Source organism: Stomoxys calcitrans, chromosome 1, assembly GCF_963082655.1.
Source record: "Stomoxys calcitrans chromosome 1, idStoCalc2.1, whole genome shotgun sequence".
In the NCBI taxonomy this organism is placed as follows: Eukaryota; Metazoa; Arthropoda; class Insecta; order Diptera; family Muscidae; genus Stomoxys; species Stomoxys calcitrans.
The window spans coordinates 180,197,327-180,213,868 of NC_081552.1; the positions used below are offsets into that span (position 1 = coordinate 180,197,327).

General features: G+C 38.7%; 1 protein-coding gene across 1 annotated transcript in view; it reads right to left on the bottom strand.

The window, feature by feature from the left end:
- LOC106092349 (homeobox protein araucan) overlaps positions 1-4,353 on the bottom strand; it is a 130,312-nt gene extending 125,959 nt beyond the window's left edge. The window contains 1 exon segment of the mRNA XM_059360564.1: positions 2,750-4,353. Within this exon segment, the coding sequence (XP_059216547.1) occupies positions 2,750-2,800 (51 nt within the window). The 5' untranslated portion in view covers positions 2,801-4,353.
- Positions 4,354-16,542: the final 12,189 nt, after the last annotated feature.

A 16,542-nucleotide genomic window follows, 5' to 3' on the forward strand; every position in this document is an offset into this window, starting at 1 on the left:
GGAATACAGGTGTTTTGGAATTTGTACATTTAGGTACTATTGGGTTGCCCAAAAAGTAATTGCGGATTTTTCATATAGTCGGCGTTGACAAATTTTTTCACAGCTTGTGACTCTGTAATTGCATTTTTTCTTCTGTCAGTTATCAGCTGTTACTTTTAGCTTGCTTAGAAAAAAAGTGTAAAAAAGTATATTTGATTAAAGTTCATTCTAAGTTTTATTAAAAATGCATTTACTTTCTTTTAAAAAATCCGCAATTACTTTTTGGGCAACCCAATAAAACCTACAGAATGGTAGTTTATTTACGAATTGAGCTAAAAATCTCAAAAATGCCATACAGTTACACCTTAATAGTGACTATCGCCCGACTAGAGATTTTTTTAATCAGTACATTTAGGCACTAAAACTTTCAAATTTTTCTTTCTTAACGGATAAGCCTAAAGCTATTAAAATTGCAATACAGTTGCCCCGTGATATTGGGTGTACCATCGGGGGCAGCGAAACGACGGGGCATATGCAAGTATATTCATAATTTAGAGAATTCATATTAACGTAGCCATTTTTAAAATATTTTGAATTAAAAAAAAAAAACCTTTTTATACCCACCACCTAAGGATGGGGGTATATTCATTTTGTCATTCCGTTTGTAACACATCGAAATATCCATTTCCGACCCTATAAAGTACATATATTCTTGATCAGCGTAAAAATCTAAGACTAACCATGTCCGACCGTCTGTCTGTTGAAATCACGCTACATTCTTTAAAAATAGAGATATTGAGCTGAAACTTTGCACAGATTCTTTTTTGTTCATAAGCAGGTTAAGTTCGAAGATGGGCTATATCGGACTATATCTTGATATAGCCCGCATATAGAACGATCCGCCGATTTAGGGTCTTAGGCCCATAAAAGACACATTTAATGTCGATTTTGCTGAAATTCGAGACTGTGAGTTGTGTAAGGCCCTTGTATTAGGCCCTTCGACATCCTTCTTCAATTTGGCCCATATCGGTTCAGATTTGGATAAAGCTGCCATATAGACCGATCTCTCGATTTGAATCCGATTTCGCTGAAATTTGACACAGTGACTTATGCTAGGCTTTTCGACATCAGTGTCCTTTACGTTTTAGATTGCTCAATAGTTGGGTATAGTTACCAAAAAGACAAATATTTTGTTGTACAAAATTGAATGAAATTGATGAAAGGTGGTTTACATATATACCCGAGGCGGTGGGTATCCAAAGTTCGTCCTGGCCGAACCTTATGCCTTCTTACTTGTAATTTCTAAGCCCCTACAACAAAAAAAAAATTCTTAATATTTTATGACCATTTGGCGAGGAAAAATGGATTTAATGATTTTGCCATACAATAAAACCAGCAGTCAAAAAATTTGGGATTATTGCCATAAATTTATTTATTTTTTTTTTAACCATCAAATGCAACAACACTTAAAAACGGATTCCAGAAATCTCACTCCTAAGAAGAGAAATTTTTCGTTTGATTTTTGGGATATAAAAAATTGCCGACTTTTGACAAGCCCATTTTCCCCCAAGACATGACGGGAAAATTTTTTTAACTAGTTTCAGTCGTCTTCCTTACGCCAATCCAAATTTAATTACTATATCTCTTTCCTAACTTGAGCTAGAATTTTTCTAAGGCAGCGCTATTCTTGGGTAATTTTTCGTCGTTAATGCGAACCTGGGCACACGGAGCAGTAGCAAGAACCGTTGTATGACGTTCGAAGTCATTAATACAACTTCCAAAAGATATTTGCACTGTGTTGGCAATCAGTGTAAAACTCAGCTCTAACTTAATGACCGAATGTCACCGCCGATGTGTCAGTTCCTGCACCCAATAACTACTACAATTTTCAAAAGAAAACATCTGAGGTATCTTTACCAATTTGACAGTAACAAGAATTTTGGCAACTTTCGATTTTGAAAACATGTGTGGTGGGCCCCCCAAAATAAAATCCTGGCTACGTCTCTGGCTGCCATATAGACCGATCTGCTGGTTCAGGGTCTGAAACCCATTAAAACTGTATTTGTTATCCGATTTCACTGATATTTGAAGAAGTGAGTTGTTTTAAACCTCCCGACATCCGATCCAAATATGGTTTAGATCGTACTATATTTAAATATAGCTGCCATATAGACCGATCTACCGATTTAGGGTCTGAATCTCATTAAAGTTGCATTCGTTACCCGATTTCACTGATATTTGAAGAAGTGAGTTGTTTTAAACATCCCGATATCCGACCCAAATATGGTTCAGATCGGACGATATTTAGATAGAGCTGCCATATAGACCGATCTACCGATAAAGGGTCTGAAGGCCATTAAAGCTTTATATATTACCCGATAACCCTGAAATTTTAACTAGTGAGTTTTTTTTAGCCCCCCAACATTCGACCCAAATATGTACCAGATTAGACGATATTGCAATTTAGGGTCTTAATCTCATAAAAAGCGGATTAATTGCATGATTTTGCTGACACTGTGACTTGTAAATATAAGAGTTCTCGTGACGCGAATAAAATATGATCTAGACCAGCCCCTATTTAGATAGAACTATGGATATGGTAGTAGAGTTATAATAAAATAGGTTGATGATGTCCATGGTGGTGTTATCCAAAGTTCGGCACGGCCGAACTTAACGCGTTTCACTTGTTTTTTTTTTTTTAATTAATAAGCTTCGTAATTGACGAATGTATCCCAGACAATACATAAACAATTTTTTAATCCCCACTCACCTGTGATGCCGACGGATAACCGCCATATCCAAATTGTGTATAAGCTGCCATTGAGGGTTTTCTGATGTGGTTAAATTTCGCCAAAAATTTAATATTGCACTTGATTCTTTTTATGTGTTTCTTTTTGGTTATTTTATTTATTGATTTATTGCAGTTTGGTCTACTCAAATCGTTGTTGTTTTTGTTTTCTTAATAGGTAAGTTGATATTTGATTTAAATTTTTACAACGGCAGAAAAAAAACGTAGCAACGGTTAGTTAGACAAACTTGTTATCGACATGTTTAATCTCGTCTACAGCATTCAACAGCTCAATGTTTACATGGGGCTTTTCATCACATTCTGCTGTGGGTTGCTGTCTGTGTGTTGGGTTTGTGTTGATAACTGAGCCATAATGTCAACACAGTTAGAGAGATTTAATGTAATCCTTTTGAATATGCATGTTATTACAACAACGTCACGAGCTGACCAAAAAGAATTGGGTATTGATTTTGTTTACTTTTTTTGCACGACTCGAATTAGTAAACAAACAGTTTTGAATTCATTTTATTCTTCCTCTTCAAATATACGTTTGTCCCAAAAGGATCTCACAAACACACACAAGCACGAGTATTCGATGTTGAGAAGAGATCAGAACTTTACAGAGCGAGAGATGGAGCGAGCACTAAATGTTAAATTTGTCAAAAAAAAGAAACATGTTTTGTTTTCTTATTACTTTGGGTTTAGTTAGTTTAGTTTAAGCTGATTTGTTTGTTGTTATTTTTCGTAGCACACACACCGATACACTCGCACAGAACCATGTTCTCTTTGTGGCAAAAAATAAATGTTTGTCACCAACAAAAAAATAGCAACATTCACGTTTTGCTTCTACATCAGCTAACAAGCACGCACGACGACCTCAAATGCACACATCCACATAAGCATCATCATCATCCTATTGTGTCTTTGCCGGCAGTTGGAAATGACCCCAGAGCAACGTAACACGTCGCAATGCCTTGAAACGCACAAAAATTCACATTAGCAGCTCGCAGCAACCGGCCAGTGTTCATCAGGGCTCACAGCTAACAGCTCCGAAAGACAACAACGGCTTGGCTAAAGCATGCAAGGTTACAACACAGTTTGACATCGAACGGAACGACAAACAACGAAGTTTGAAAGTTGAGAGGTCGCCAGTTAAGTTGAATGTTTGCTTAGATTTGCTCGTCGGTTGAGGGTTTGTTGTTATTTAGACATGTTTTTAAGAATTGTGGGCAGGGTGGTTAGTCTTTACTTTTCTCTTAAGACTTTGGGCACTTGGCAACACTCCATACACACACGCACTCACACATACAAAACTACATAAATAAGCGCGCACTTTGTGAATGAACCTTTTGCTGTATGAGAGCAAAGGTTTAGTTGGTTTCTATAGCTGAGCGGTGGGTGGTGAAGTAACCGTAATTTGTTTTGTTGTTGTTGTTGTTATGCCTTTTATGCGTCGGCAATAAATTCCTTAGGACACACGTTGTATACGCAAAAATGTCGCTTTATCGTTACTATATGCGCGCCTCTATACCGACACAGCTTCTGCGCACTAACGATGTTTATCAATAGACCGTCCAACCTGAACTGGTTGCATGGCCCCAGTTGTTGACTCACAGCCAACATAGCCCCAAAAGATGACGTTAATTTATAAGACAAAAGCAACAAAGACATCATAAAGGGGGCAACAACAAAACAAAACAAATGTTATCGCACTTGCTATCTCTTTTCTTCTCTTGCATGGCAAAAACAACAAATGCTTACGATGCAAAAGAGTCTGCCTAAAGAAGAAGAGCAGCTAATTCTAATTAGATTTTCGTCAAGATATTTGCTCAGTACAGAAACAAGTTTCTGCTCTCATACAGGCGCCTAAGCTCCGCCCTTTTATTTAAAATGAGCTACTCGTTGGTTCGCAACTAGTAAAGGCTCTCTGCTCTCGCATTGCGATATATAAGGGAGCACAACAACCCCCGTGCATGCTTAAAACAACAGTTAAATGGTGGTAGTGTTACCGTATGTTTATTTGACTTAAATGTCTACTGGAAATAAAAACGGTCGTATTCACAAAACTTAATGAAGCCTGGGCGAACTTTGCATTTATCAACGAGTGCTGTTCGATTCAAGTTTAAGCTCAATGATAATTGACCTCTTTTTATAGCCGAGTCCGAACGGCACGCAGCAGTGCGACACCTCTTTGTTGAGATGTTTTTATATGGCTGCTATACCAAATGGTACTAATGTCGCCAACACTAGGAGGGGATTATGACCGCTGAAACTTTTTTCCGACGTTCTCGCCAGGACTCAAACCCAGGCGTTCAGCGTTATAGGCGGACATGTTAACTTAACGGTGGCCTAAGGGTGAAAAATAGTAAGGCCTGCTTACATCAGGCCTGATATCAGCGGTTCAAAGCCTTCTAATAAAGGGTGATTTTTTAAGAGATATAGGAAAGTTTTTCAAAAAAAAAAAAAACATAAAATGCAAAAAAATTCCTGAAATGTTTATTTGAATCGATAGTACAGTCCCTATAATTTAATGTTTAAGGATTATTTCATGCAAATGTTGACCGTGACTGCGCCTGAAATGGTCCATCCGCTTAGTCCAATTTTGGCATACTCTTTCCAACATTTTGGCCGGTATCTCACTAATAAATGCTTCAATGATGTCTTCCAATGCGTCAATTGAAACGCACTTGTCTTTATAGACATGAACTTTAACATAGCTCCACAAAAAATATTCTAAAGGCGTTAAATTGCACGATCTAGACAGCCAATTGACCGGTCCTGAGCGTGAAATAAAATGTTCATCCAACTCGCCTCTCAAAAAGTCCATTGTTACGCGTGCTGTGTGGCATGTGGCACCGTCTTATTGAAACCACATGTCACGCAAGTCAAGCTCTTGCATTTTGGGCAAAAAAGTTTGATATCATCTCACGGTAGCGCTCACCATTCACAGTTACGTTACGATTCGCATCATCTTTGAAGAAGCAGGGTCCAATGATGCCACCAGCCTATAAACCGCACCAAACTGTGACATTTTCTGGACGCATTGGTAGCTCTTGCAATGCTTCTGGCTGATCTTCACTCCAAAATTTACAAAAATTCACTTCAAACTTCTGCTTATTTACGTATCCATTGAGCCAATAATGAGCTTCGTCGTTGAGCACTATTTTTCGAAAAAAAGTGGATCTTCGGCCATAAATAAAATTCAATAATTTGCAAGACGATTTATGGCTAAATTATAGAAGAAACTTAAGATGTTTGACAGTGAAACAAAACACGAAACCTGTGTGAGTTGTTGAAACTTGTGTTTCCAAAAAGAGAATAGCTAAAAATTCACCCTTTATATGACTAGCTGTACCCGGCCCGCTCTGCCGCACACCACGCGAAACTAAATTTGTTACTTACTACCATATATATCTCGGTAGTACAATTTGTTTATCTGCTACCAAAAACCTTTAATTGATCCCGATATAGCTGTGAATGACAAATATTCATATTTTGGGATGTGTTTTAAGGGGTAGGCAACCTCCTATCATTGAACCTCATTTTTAATGTCATATTCGTAATCTACTCCCGAATACCTTTCATTGGAGTCCTATATTGTTCCGAGCGGTCCACTTTTAATTTTGGGGCGGTACTCTTGGGTCGACTTTCTATGTATTTCGATACAATTTTTTCACCATATTGTATTCTACTGCCGAATACCTTTCATTTGAGTCCCAAATTGTCCCGATCGATCCACTTTGATTTTTGGCAGTACTTTTGAGGAACAGCTCCCTAGGTACTTGCACGCAATTTTAATTTTGGGTTTTTATTTTCGAGCGCTACTTTTAGGGCGGTTTTTGGCCTGAGGCAGCATCCTAGGTACTTGGACCCAATTTTTAATTTTTTTTATAATTCCCCAATACCTTTCATTTGAATCCCATGTTTTCGCAATCGGTAAATATGTCCTTTTGGTTGGTTTTTGGAGGTGGGGAGGAATAAATTTGTATGCCAGATTTGTACTTTACATTAAATACCTTTCATTTAATAACCATATAGCCCAAGGCGGTAAAAGTGTCCTGTCGGGTGGTGTTTTAGGGGGTGGAGGATCCTCCCGTCGGGTGGTGTTTTGGGGGTGGGGGAACGTCCCGACGATTAGGGTGCCAAATTTGTACTCTACTCTCAAATACCTTTCATTTGATACCCATATTGTCCCAATCGGTAAACATGTCCGTCCAGATGGGTTTTGGGATGAGGTTAATTGGTGCACACATCTTCGAGACCTGGCGTTTTTTAAAAAGGCGGCAAGGAAGTGGGTCCGCTCGAAGCGTATGCGTCACTTATGGGCTAATATGGCAGCTATATCTATAGATAGTCTAATCTGTACCATATTTAACAAGAAAGCCCAGAACCCACTGTTCCAAATTTCAGCAAACCCGGACTATATGGCAGCTATATCTAAATAGGGTCAGATTTTGCCCGATCAAGAATTTAATTTGCGAATGAAAGAAATACGCGTCTGTGCCAAATTTCAGCTCAATATTTTAAGGCTGCTGCGTGATTACAACTGACGTGCGTACACACAGAGCCCATATTAAAAGGCCCCTAAAAAAGTTTGACCTGAAAACTCAAAACCTTTCTATGGTTTTGCTCTACTAACCTAGTACTTCCATAGCCATTTGGAATTTTCCGCACTCACAGTGTTACTAAAGCTGTCATTAGACGATAAAATATGCCATATGTAATTTCAAAAACAGCAACGCTGGCCGAACTTGACGTGCCTTTACTAGCAAGATTTCTGCTCATCGTTTACAGAACAAGAAAAAGCGTTCAGCCGGGCCGAATTTTGGGAACACACCAACATGGATTCTGCTAAAAGTTTACACAAAAGACCGTACATGACACTATTGTTGGAAGTCATAACAGAACACTACGTACAAAATTTCAGCCCAATCGGATAAAAATTAAGGCTTCCAGGGGCCTGAGATGTCAAATCAGGAAATCGGTTTATATAGACCTATATCAGGTTATACACCGATTAGGACCATGCTTGTCACGGTTGTTGGAATTCATGTCGGAACCCTACGTGCAAAATGTCAGCTCAATCGGATAACAACTGCGGCTTTAAGGGGCTCAAGATATCAAATAGGGAGATCGGGTTATATGCGAGCTATGTGGTTATACACCGATTTCAACAGTACTTGGCACTGTTGTCGGAAATCATAACAGAACACTACATACAAAATTTCGGTCCAATCGAATCGATATGGCCTATTTGCAATCCCCAACCTACATCAATAAGAAGTATTTGTGCAAAATTTCGTGCAGCTAGCTCTACTAGACTAACAGAATTTCGAGGCGTTACAAACGGAATGACTAGATTAGTATACCCCCCACTCTATGGTTATAGATATAAAAATATTTAAGCGACATTATGCATTCTCTTAACAATTTCAAATATTTTATTTGGCTAGCATCTGTTATGCCAACAAGCAACTTTTCAATTGCCATGCCTATTAAAATTTAGAATCTAAATGGCAAACTAATCATCTAAGATCTAAGAAAAGATAATTAGTGGCAACACTGTTATTGTACTACGCTCAATACCCACTCACACTCATTGATGCTCTCTAGCTCTCTCACTCACACTTGCTGGCCATATAGTATTTCCCCTTTTCAGTGTGTGAATAAAAATACTGGAATAGTTGATGGCTGTGTGTTGTTCGTTTTTTCTTTTGATTGTTTCTTCTCTCTCTTTTCTTTACAATTTGTTGTTGCTCACCTCATAATGCTAGCCAATGGGAAACTCTCATTTCACCGTTGTCGCTGTTGTCTTTTTTCTAATTTTTTTTCTTCTGTGTGAGCGAAGCAGGTTTTCTTTTCTTTGCCTTCGGAAGACAGGTGTGTATACTTAGAGTAGCGTGTGAGTGTGTGTGTGTTATGTGTGGGGTGGTTGTGACTCTGCAGTATTTTTGTTGTTTCTTTTGTTTACTACAGCTGCTGATGTTGTTGTCATTCATTCATTCACCTTTCCCAAAGCAATGACGGCATTCAACGATGAACAACCATTAATTTTCGCTTAGGGGGTTTTTGTTGTTGTATTTTCTCGTTTTTTTTTTTCTTCTTTTTTTCATGCCATTTCAAGTCTTTGTGTATTTATGTAGGGAGTTGGGTGTATGAATTTAACCACATTTTCCAGCTTAAGAAGGGTTAATCGTACATTTTGTCGACTAACTTGTGTATTGGTGGTCGTCTTTGTAGTGATGATGTTGTTTATTTTACTATGTGGTAGACGCTAGACACGCCTTCCGCTTGGTGTTTTTTTTTCGTTTTGTTCGGTTTTTTTTCGTATGATGCGAGCGCTTTTGAATGAAAATTTGTAGCTTTTTCATCATCATCGTGAATTTCGAAACCACAAAAGTTTTGTCATCGTCGTCAGCGCATTGTTTGTTTGTCTATCTTTCTTTGCTTTGTTTTTCTCAATTCACAGTTTGTTAATTATTATTGTTATCCCATTTGTTTGGCTGCGGCGGAGGGCATGGTTGTTTTTGTTTTCAGACTTTTGTAATTTCTGTGCGGTTTTGTTAATTTATTTGTGGCTACAATAGCCATTCTGTTGTGTTCGGTTGTTTTTTTTTTTTGTGAAAAATGTTTAATTTCATATTCATTCGAGTACAAATGAAAACATTTGTTTTTGCAATTTCCTTCCGTTTTTCCCCACTTATTCTAGACCCTCTCTTCTGTGGGAGGGAGGATAGACGTAATGAACAAGCAAATGATTAATAGGTTATCATGTGAGTTCGTATCTGTTTGAGGCTTTGGATGAATATATGTATATTTACATCGGTATATTGTACACACATATATTCATGTGGTTTTTTGATGAATGTTTTTATAATGGCAGTTTATGTTGTAGTTCAACTATAATAATAACAACAACAATAATTAACATTAAATAATTAATATTATATTAAATACAACATGCTGGTAATTATATGTTACGACTACAATGTAATCGAAGCGTTTGCGTCTAGCGCCAAACAAAAGATTTAAGACACAAACTTAATTTTTCACCACATGAGATAATTGCCTTTGTAAGCGAGCCAAGTTGATTCCCAGACTTTGACAGTCTCATATCTTGTCGAGTGTATTGGTAAATTTGAAAAATGATTAATTGTGGCGTTCTTTCAAAAAGTCTCACATTGGTGTGCTTACTAGATTTCAAAATGGTGTGTTTACATGTTATTTTTTAATCGAAATTTATGTGAAAACTGTAAGCTTTAGACAACTACATTTAATTTAAAGAGTTCAAGCATATGTCGAAAGCAACAATTTAAATGAAAAGTTTGGTATTAACCTATCTTTTTTAATAACTTTGCAGAAAAAATTTTGTATATTGCACGTTGTCTTTAATTTTGGGGATTACAAACACCCATAGAAAAAGGCTGTTAATAATAGCAGACACAGTCTGCTGACTGTAAGTAGTTAATTTTGCTGCTATTACAGCAGTTGTTCTGTTTTCATAGCAAAATGTTTGCTTTTTCAGACCAGCAGACTGCCTGCTAAAAAGTCTGTTAGTTGATGATTATATCTTCTGCTTCATTTTTGGGGTTCTTATTGGAAGAGTAAAATAAAATAAAAATTAAAAAATAAATAATTTAAATTAAAATAAAATAAAATAAAATAAAATAAATAAAAATAAAATAGAGTACGCCGGAGTGGCAAGGAAACACAACAGAGATGAGATGACTTATGCAGTCATCGATATCGGCTGTGCATCCTGTAGCATTTCACCAGATCGTCGGTCTAAGGTGAGGCAATTTGGTAAACTACCGGGTTATCGAACATGTACTGATCTCTGAAGGGGGTCCACCCACACGAGCCGTGAGTATAGAGCGGACATCTTAACGCTGCGCTATGCATCAGCGAAATGTATTGATACCTTCAGAAAGCTCGTTGGAGTTATCCACACTCCCCGCAAAGCTCGACCTTGTGAGAAAGATGGACATCCCACAGCTCACAAAGGCGAAGGTCTTCATCAAGGATGTGGGCGGCAAAATCGGAACGAAACTCATGATGGAAGTCTTAAACAAGCACAGGGAGGAGAAGGAGGAAGTAACTCTCCTTGTGTTGGATATTGATCAAGTCTTCGTGACAAGTTTGGCTAAGACTAAAGGCATGATGCACTACGGGGCCATGACCGTCTTTTTCAAGATTGGGAAGACAAGGATAGGCAAATATCTTTATATTGAGCCATCAGGCGGTGCAGTGGTGGGACACTCAAAAACTCCAAATGCAGGGGCGAGAAACCAACACATCCTAATGAACAGGGTCCCGATGACGGAACCATCGACGACTTTCTCGAGATTAGGAAGACTAGGATGGATAAAGATCTTAATGCTGAAACATCAGACAATGCAGTGACAGAGAACTCAATGCTGCCTAACGCACAGGGAGCCGACGGTGAGACCATAACCTACTCCCAAGAAGCCCATTTACTCAAGATTTGGAAGATTAGTATAGGCAAAAATTCTAATATAGGAACATCAAGCAGTGCAGGAACGGTGGACTCAACACAGCCTAACGAACAGATTCGAAAGACTATGATATGCAAAGATCCTAATATTAAAACATCAGATAGTGCAGTGACAGGAAACTCAATGCAGCCTAAAGAACAGGGAGCAGACGATGAGACCATCACTCACTCCCAAGAAACCCATCTAATGGAGGACCAATGATTGAACCCATCCAGATAAATCTCATCGGAGCGAGGAAGCTACTCTCGCTCTGAGGGAGAAAAACAGCAAGGCCAAGATTCATATTGCCTTAATTCAGTAGTTTCTGGACTGAACCAATTATTCTATGCTAACACTGGTACTCGGCCGGGGACCTGCGTTATTTGTCATGGTTAGGTTAGTTTAGGTTTATGTGACAGTCTGTCATCAGACTCACTTAGACGTTTTCGTCCATTGTGATACCACAGGAATAGAAGAAGGAAGATGCCTTCTAGTTGCTACCGTTTAACCATTCAGATTGCTTTAAAAAGCCCAATAACTTGGGAATGTTCACATCCGCTGAATCAGACAGGTTCTCAAAGAAATGGGAACCTAATGTGGAACTCCTTCTATCTGCTAGTGCGGGACACACACACACAGAAAATGTTCTATAGTCTCTTCGCCTCTTCTTCGATGACCTCACAGCTTCCACAAAAGTCGTTGCTGGCAACCTTCAGTCTGTCAGCATGTATTCCGATTAGACAGTGACCTGTCATGACGGACATAATGACTGAGACGTGTTATAGCTAATGACAGCAAAGCGGTTGACCTCTTCAAGCCACATAGTTTTGGAATGCTCACAGCCCCCTTTTGTGCTCATCGACCATTCGTTGTCCTTCAGGCCTGGTCCTGAAAACTTAGCTTACATGTCGCGGGCATACCCATAGAATCTAGTTTCCCTAGAACGTGTAAGTTAGTTCCTAGTTTCTCAAGCTCGTCCGCTTTACAATTCCCTGGAATACCTCTGTGGCCCGGCACCCGAACAGGTGAATTTTGAACTGTTCAGCCATCTCGCTGAGATTTCTGCGACAGTGGAGGGCGGTTTTTGTGTTCGGAAATACGTTCTCCAGGGCTCTCTGAGAAGATATTTATGCAATGACATTATATCTTAACCATTCCACCACCTCCTTAATTGCAAGGATCTTCGCTTGATGCACACTGCAGTGGTTGGGTATCCTTTTCGATATGACCAGTTCTAGATCTTAAGAGTACACCCCAAAGCCCATCTGGTCATCTAGTTTGGAACCATCCGTACAGAAGTCTATGTAACTTCTATTACCAGGGATATCGTAGTTCCTATCGGTTCTATCGAGCATAGTGGTACAATACTTTTTATCCAAAGCGGTTCAGGTAGGGTGTAATCCACACTGCTTGGAACATCGGACTTTGTATCGAGGATATCAAAATATCCGTAGCAGCCACATGGCCAAAGAGAAAGCTCCCTTAGCCTCACGGCAGTGGTCGCTGCAATTTGTCTAGCCACAATGTACTGGGGCATTAGGTGTAGCATTAAATTCAGTGCATCAAATAGCGCAGTCCTCAGTGCGGACGTGATGCACAACCATGCCATCCTTTGGATCCGGTTGAGAAGGTGGGATTTTGATGCGCCGTCCGACTGTTTCAGTTGATTTGCCTTTTTACTATATTCGTGCTGCTGCCGAGACAGGCGATCTCTAGGGAACTTTGCCCTAAGATATGATTCTATCAATCTCTCAAGAGTCTTCAGCACAATGGTTGACAGACTAATAGGACGAAAATCTTTCGATTTTCCTGCTTTCGGAATGAAAATCACCTATATATGACATGCTGATACAAGCAAAGTATATCTTCCTAAGGCAATGTGTCAATCAGACACATCGTGTTATTCAACCGCTGAATGGGAATGGCGACTTAAAGGAATCGAAACTTCTTATCGCCCAAAAGATTTTTGGCTGAGACACAATTTCCCTAATAATGTAAAAGATGGGTTCAAAATCCTCCTCAGTTAGCATCATGGTGGTCACCCTTAAAAGTGGCGTTCCCTATGCCACTTTGTCTCTTATACTTATGTCAAATTATCCACCTATTCCTTAGCATGTGGTTAACTTGGTGCTGGTTTAAAGATTGGATCAAAGTGCCGCACAGTGAGAGAAAAGAAAAAAAAAAAAACACTAGTAAAAGATATGCCGTGTGAGAACGGTAAAGAAACCTTTTTGAAATTTGGTTGGAGGCCTTTAAAGTTGGTCACCTCGGAATTTCGAAAAATTGTTCGGGCTGCCAAATCTTCATTTGTGGTCCGATTTTCAAAACTTTTTGTGCTAGATAGTGCTCAAAAATCCCTACTTAAAAAAGATCCGCTTGAGGTGCACAATATCTCCACTAATTTTGGTAATACGAGTTTTAATTTTTATTTGCTGAATTTTTGGCCGAGATTGGCTTTGTATTTTGCCATTTACGAATGCATTTGTGGTTCGATTTTCATTTGCATACAAGATTTGGATTTGGGACAACATTTACAACGACTTTGTCCCAAAAAGTGTCCACACGTTATTATTCAGTTGAAGGTTATACACCTTAGAAGTCATTAAGTGTCAAAAAAAGTGTATTTTTTGCATTCTTAGTCAAAAAAGTTTCCAAATCTCAGATCCCCCCAATTAGGCACACGTTTTTTTTTACTTCACACGTTTTTTTTTACCTCATATGTACCCTAAACCCATGCAAGTAATCAACAGTATTTGTGGCCTCTACATCAAATTATAGAAAAAATGCCGATTTCGAAACCATCTTTGCTCGAAAGGCACCCGAACAGGTGAATTTTGAACTGTTCAGCCATCTCGCTGAGATTTCTGCGACAGTGGAGGGCGGTTTTTGTGTTCGGAAATACGTTCTCCAGGGCTCTCTGAGAAGATATTTATGCAATGACATTATATCTTAACCATTCCACCACCTCCTTAATTGCAAGGATCTTCGCTTGATGCACACTGCAGTGGTTGGGTATCCTTTTCGATATGACCAGTTCTAGATCTTAAGAGTACACCCCAAAGCCCATCTGGTCATCTAGTTTGGAACCATCCGTACAGAAGTCTATGTAACTTCTATTACCAGGGATATCGTAGTTCCTATCGGTTCTATCGAGCATAGTGGTACAATACTTTTTATCCAAAGCGGTTCAGGTAGGGTGTAATCCACACTGCTTGGAACATCGGACTTTGTATCGAGGATATCAAAATATCCGTAGCAGCCACATGGCCAAAGAGAAAGCTCCCTTAGCCTCACGGCAGTGGTCGCTGCAATTTGTCTAGCCACAATGTACTGGGGCATTAGGTGTAGCATTAAATTCAGTGCATCAAATAGCGCAGTCCTCAGTGCGGACGTGATGCACAACCATGCCATCCTTTGGATCCGGTTGAGAAGGTGGGATTTTGATGCGCCGTCCGACTGTTTCAGTTGATTTGCCTTTTTACTATATTCGTGCTGCTGCCGAGACAGGCGATCTCTAGGGAACTTTGCCCTAAGATATGATTCTATCAATCTCTCAAGAGTCTTCAGCACAATGGTTGACAGACTAATAGGACGAAAATCTTTCGATTTTCCTGCTTTCGGAATGAAAATCACCTATATATGACATGCTGATACAAGCAAAGTATATCTTCCTAAGGCAATGTGTCAATCAGACACATCGTGTTATTCAACCGCTGAATGGGAATGGCGACTTAAAGGAATCGAAACTTCTTATCGCCCAAAAGATTTTTGGCTGAGACACAATTTCCCTAATAATGTAAAAGATGGGTTCAAAATCCTCCTCAGTTAGCATCATGGTGGTCACCCTTAAAAGTGGCGTTCCCTATGCCACTTTGTCTCTTATACTTATGTCAAATTATCCACCTATTCCTTAGCATGTGGTTAACTTGGTGCTGGTTTAAAGATTGGATCAAAGTGCCGCACAGTGAGAGAAAAGAAAAAAAAAAAAACACTAGTAAAAGATATGCCGTGTGAGAACGGTAGAGAAACCTTATTGAAATTTGGTTGGAGGCCTTTAAAGTTGGTCACCTCGGAATTTCGAAAAATTGTTCGAGCTGCCAAATCTTCATTTGTGGTCCGATTTTCAAAACTTTTTGTGCTAGATAGTGCTCAAAAATCCCTACTTAAAAAAGATCCGCTTGAGGTGCACAATATCTCCACTAATTTTGGTAATACGAGTTTTAATTTTTATTTGCTGAATTTTTGGCCGAGATTGGCTTTGTATTTTGCCATTTACGAATGCATTTGTGGTTCGATTTTCATTTGTATACAAGATTTGGATTTGGGACAAAATTTACAACGACTTTGTCCCAAAAAGTGTCCACACGTTATTATTCAGTTGAAGGTTATACACCTTAGAAGTCATTAAGTGTCCAAAAAAGTGTATTTTTTGCATTCTTGGTCAAAAAAGTTTCCAAATCTCAGATCCCCCCAATTAGGCACACGTTTTTTTTACTTCACACGTTTTTTTTTACTTCATATGTACCCTAAACCCATGCAAGTAATTGTTTGTACTCAACAGTATTTGTGGCCTCTACATCAAATTATAGAAAAAATGCCGATTTCGAAACCATCTTTGCTCGAAAGGAATGTTGAATACCTATTGAAATATAGAATAGAACCTTGCAAGATTTTCTTACGATAGGACCTAAATTCTGGCTATTCCAGTGTTAAAAGCGTATATCGGCTAAAATATATGCATGGGAGATTTTTGTAAATTTGGACCCATTTTAATGAAATTTGCACATGTGTTGGGATGCCAAATGAAACACCTAATGCAAAGTTTTGTAAAAATTGGACCAAAATTTTGACTACAAAAGCTTAAAACTCCATATCGGTTGGAAGTTATTCATGGGAGCTATATATAAGTCCGGACCTACTTTCATGAGAATTCGCACACATTTTGAGATGTCATATTAAACACCTCATGCTAAGTTTTTCAAGATAGGAACAAAATTGTGGCTCATACAACCTTAGAAGGCCATATCAGATGAAAGACATATATAAGAGCTATATTTAAATCTGAACCGATTCATATGAAATTCACCCAAAATATCGAAAGCTATAAGAGAATCCTTAGTGCCAAATTTTGTTATAATCGGTTAACAAATGACCATTTTATTGCACTGTTACCGAAAATCGGACGAACATATATATGGGAAATATATCCAAATCTAAACCGATTTTTACCTGAATCCGAACATTTTGTTCTAATCGCAAATGAAAGCGTTTTGCTAAATG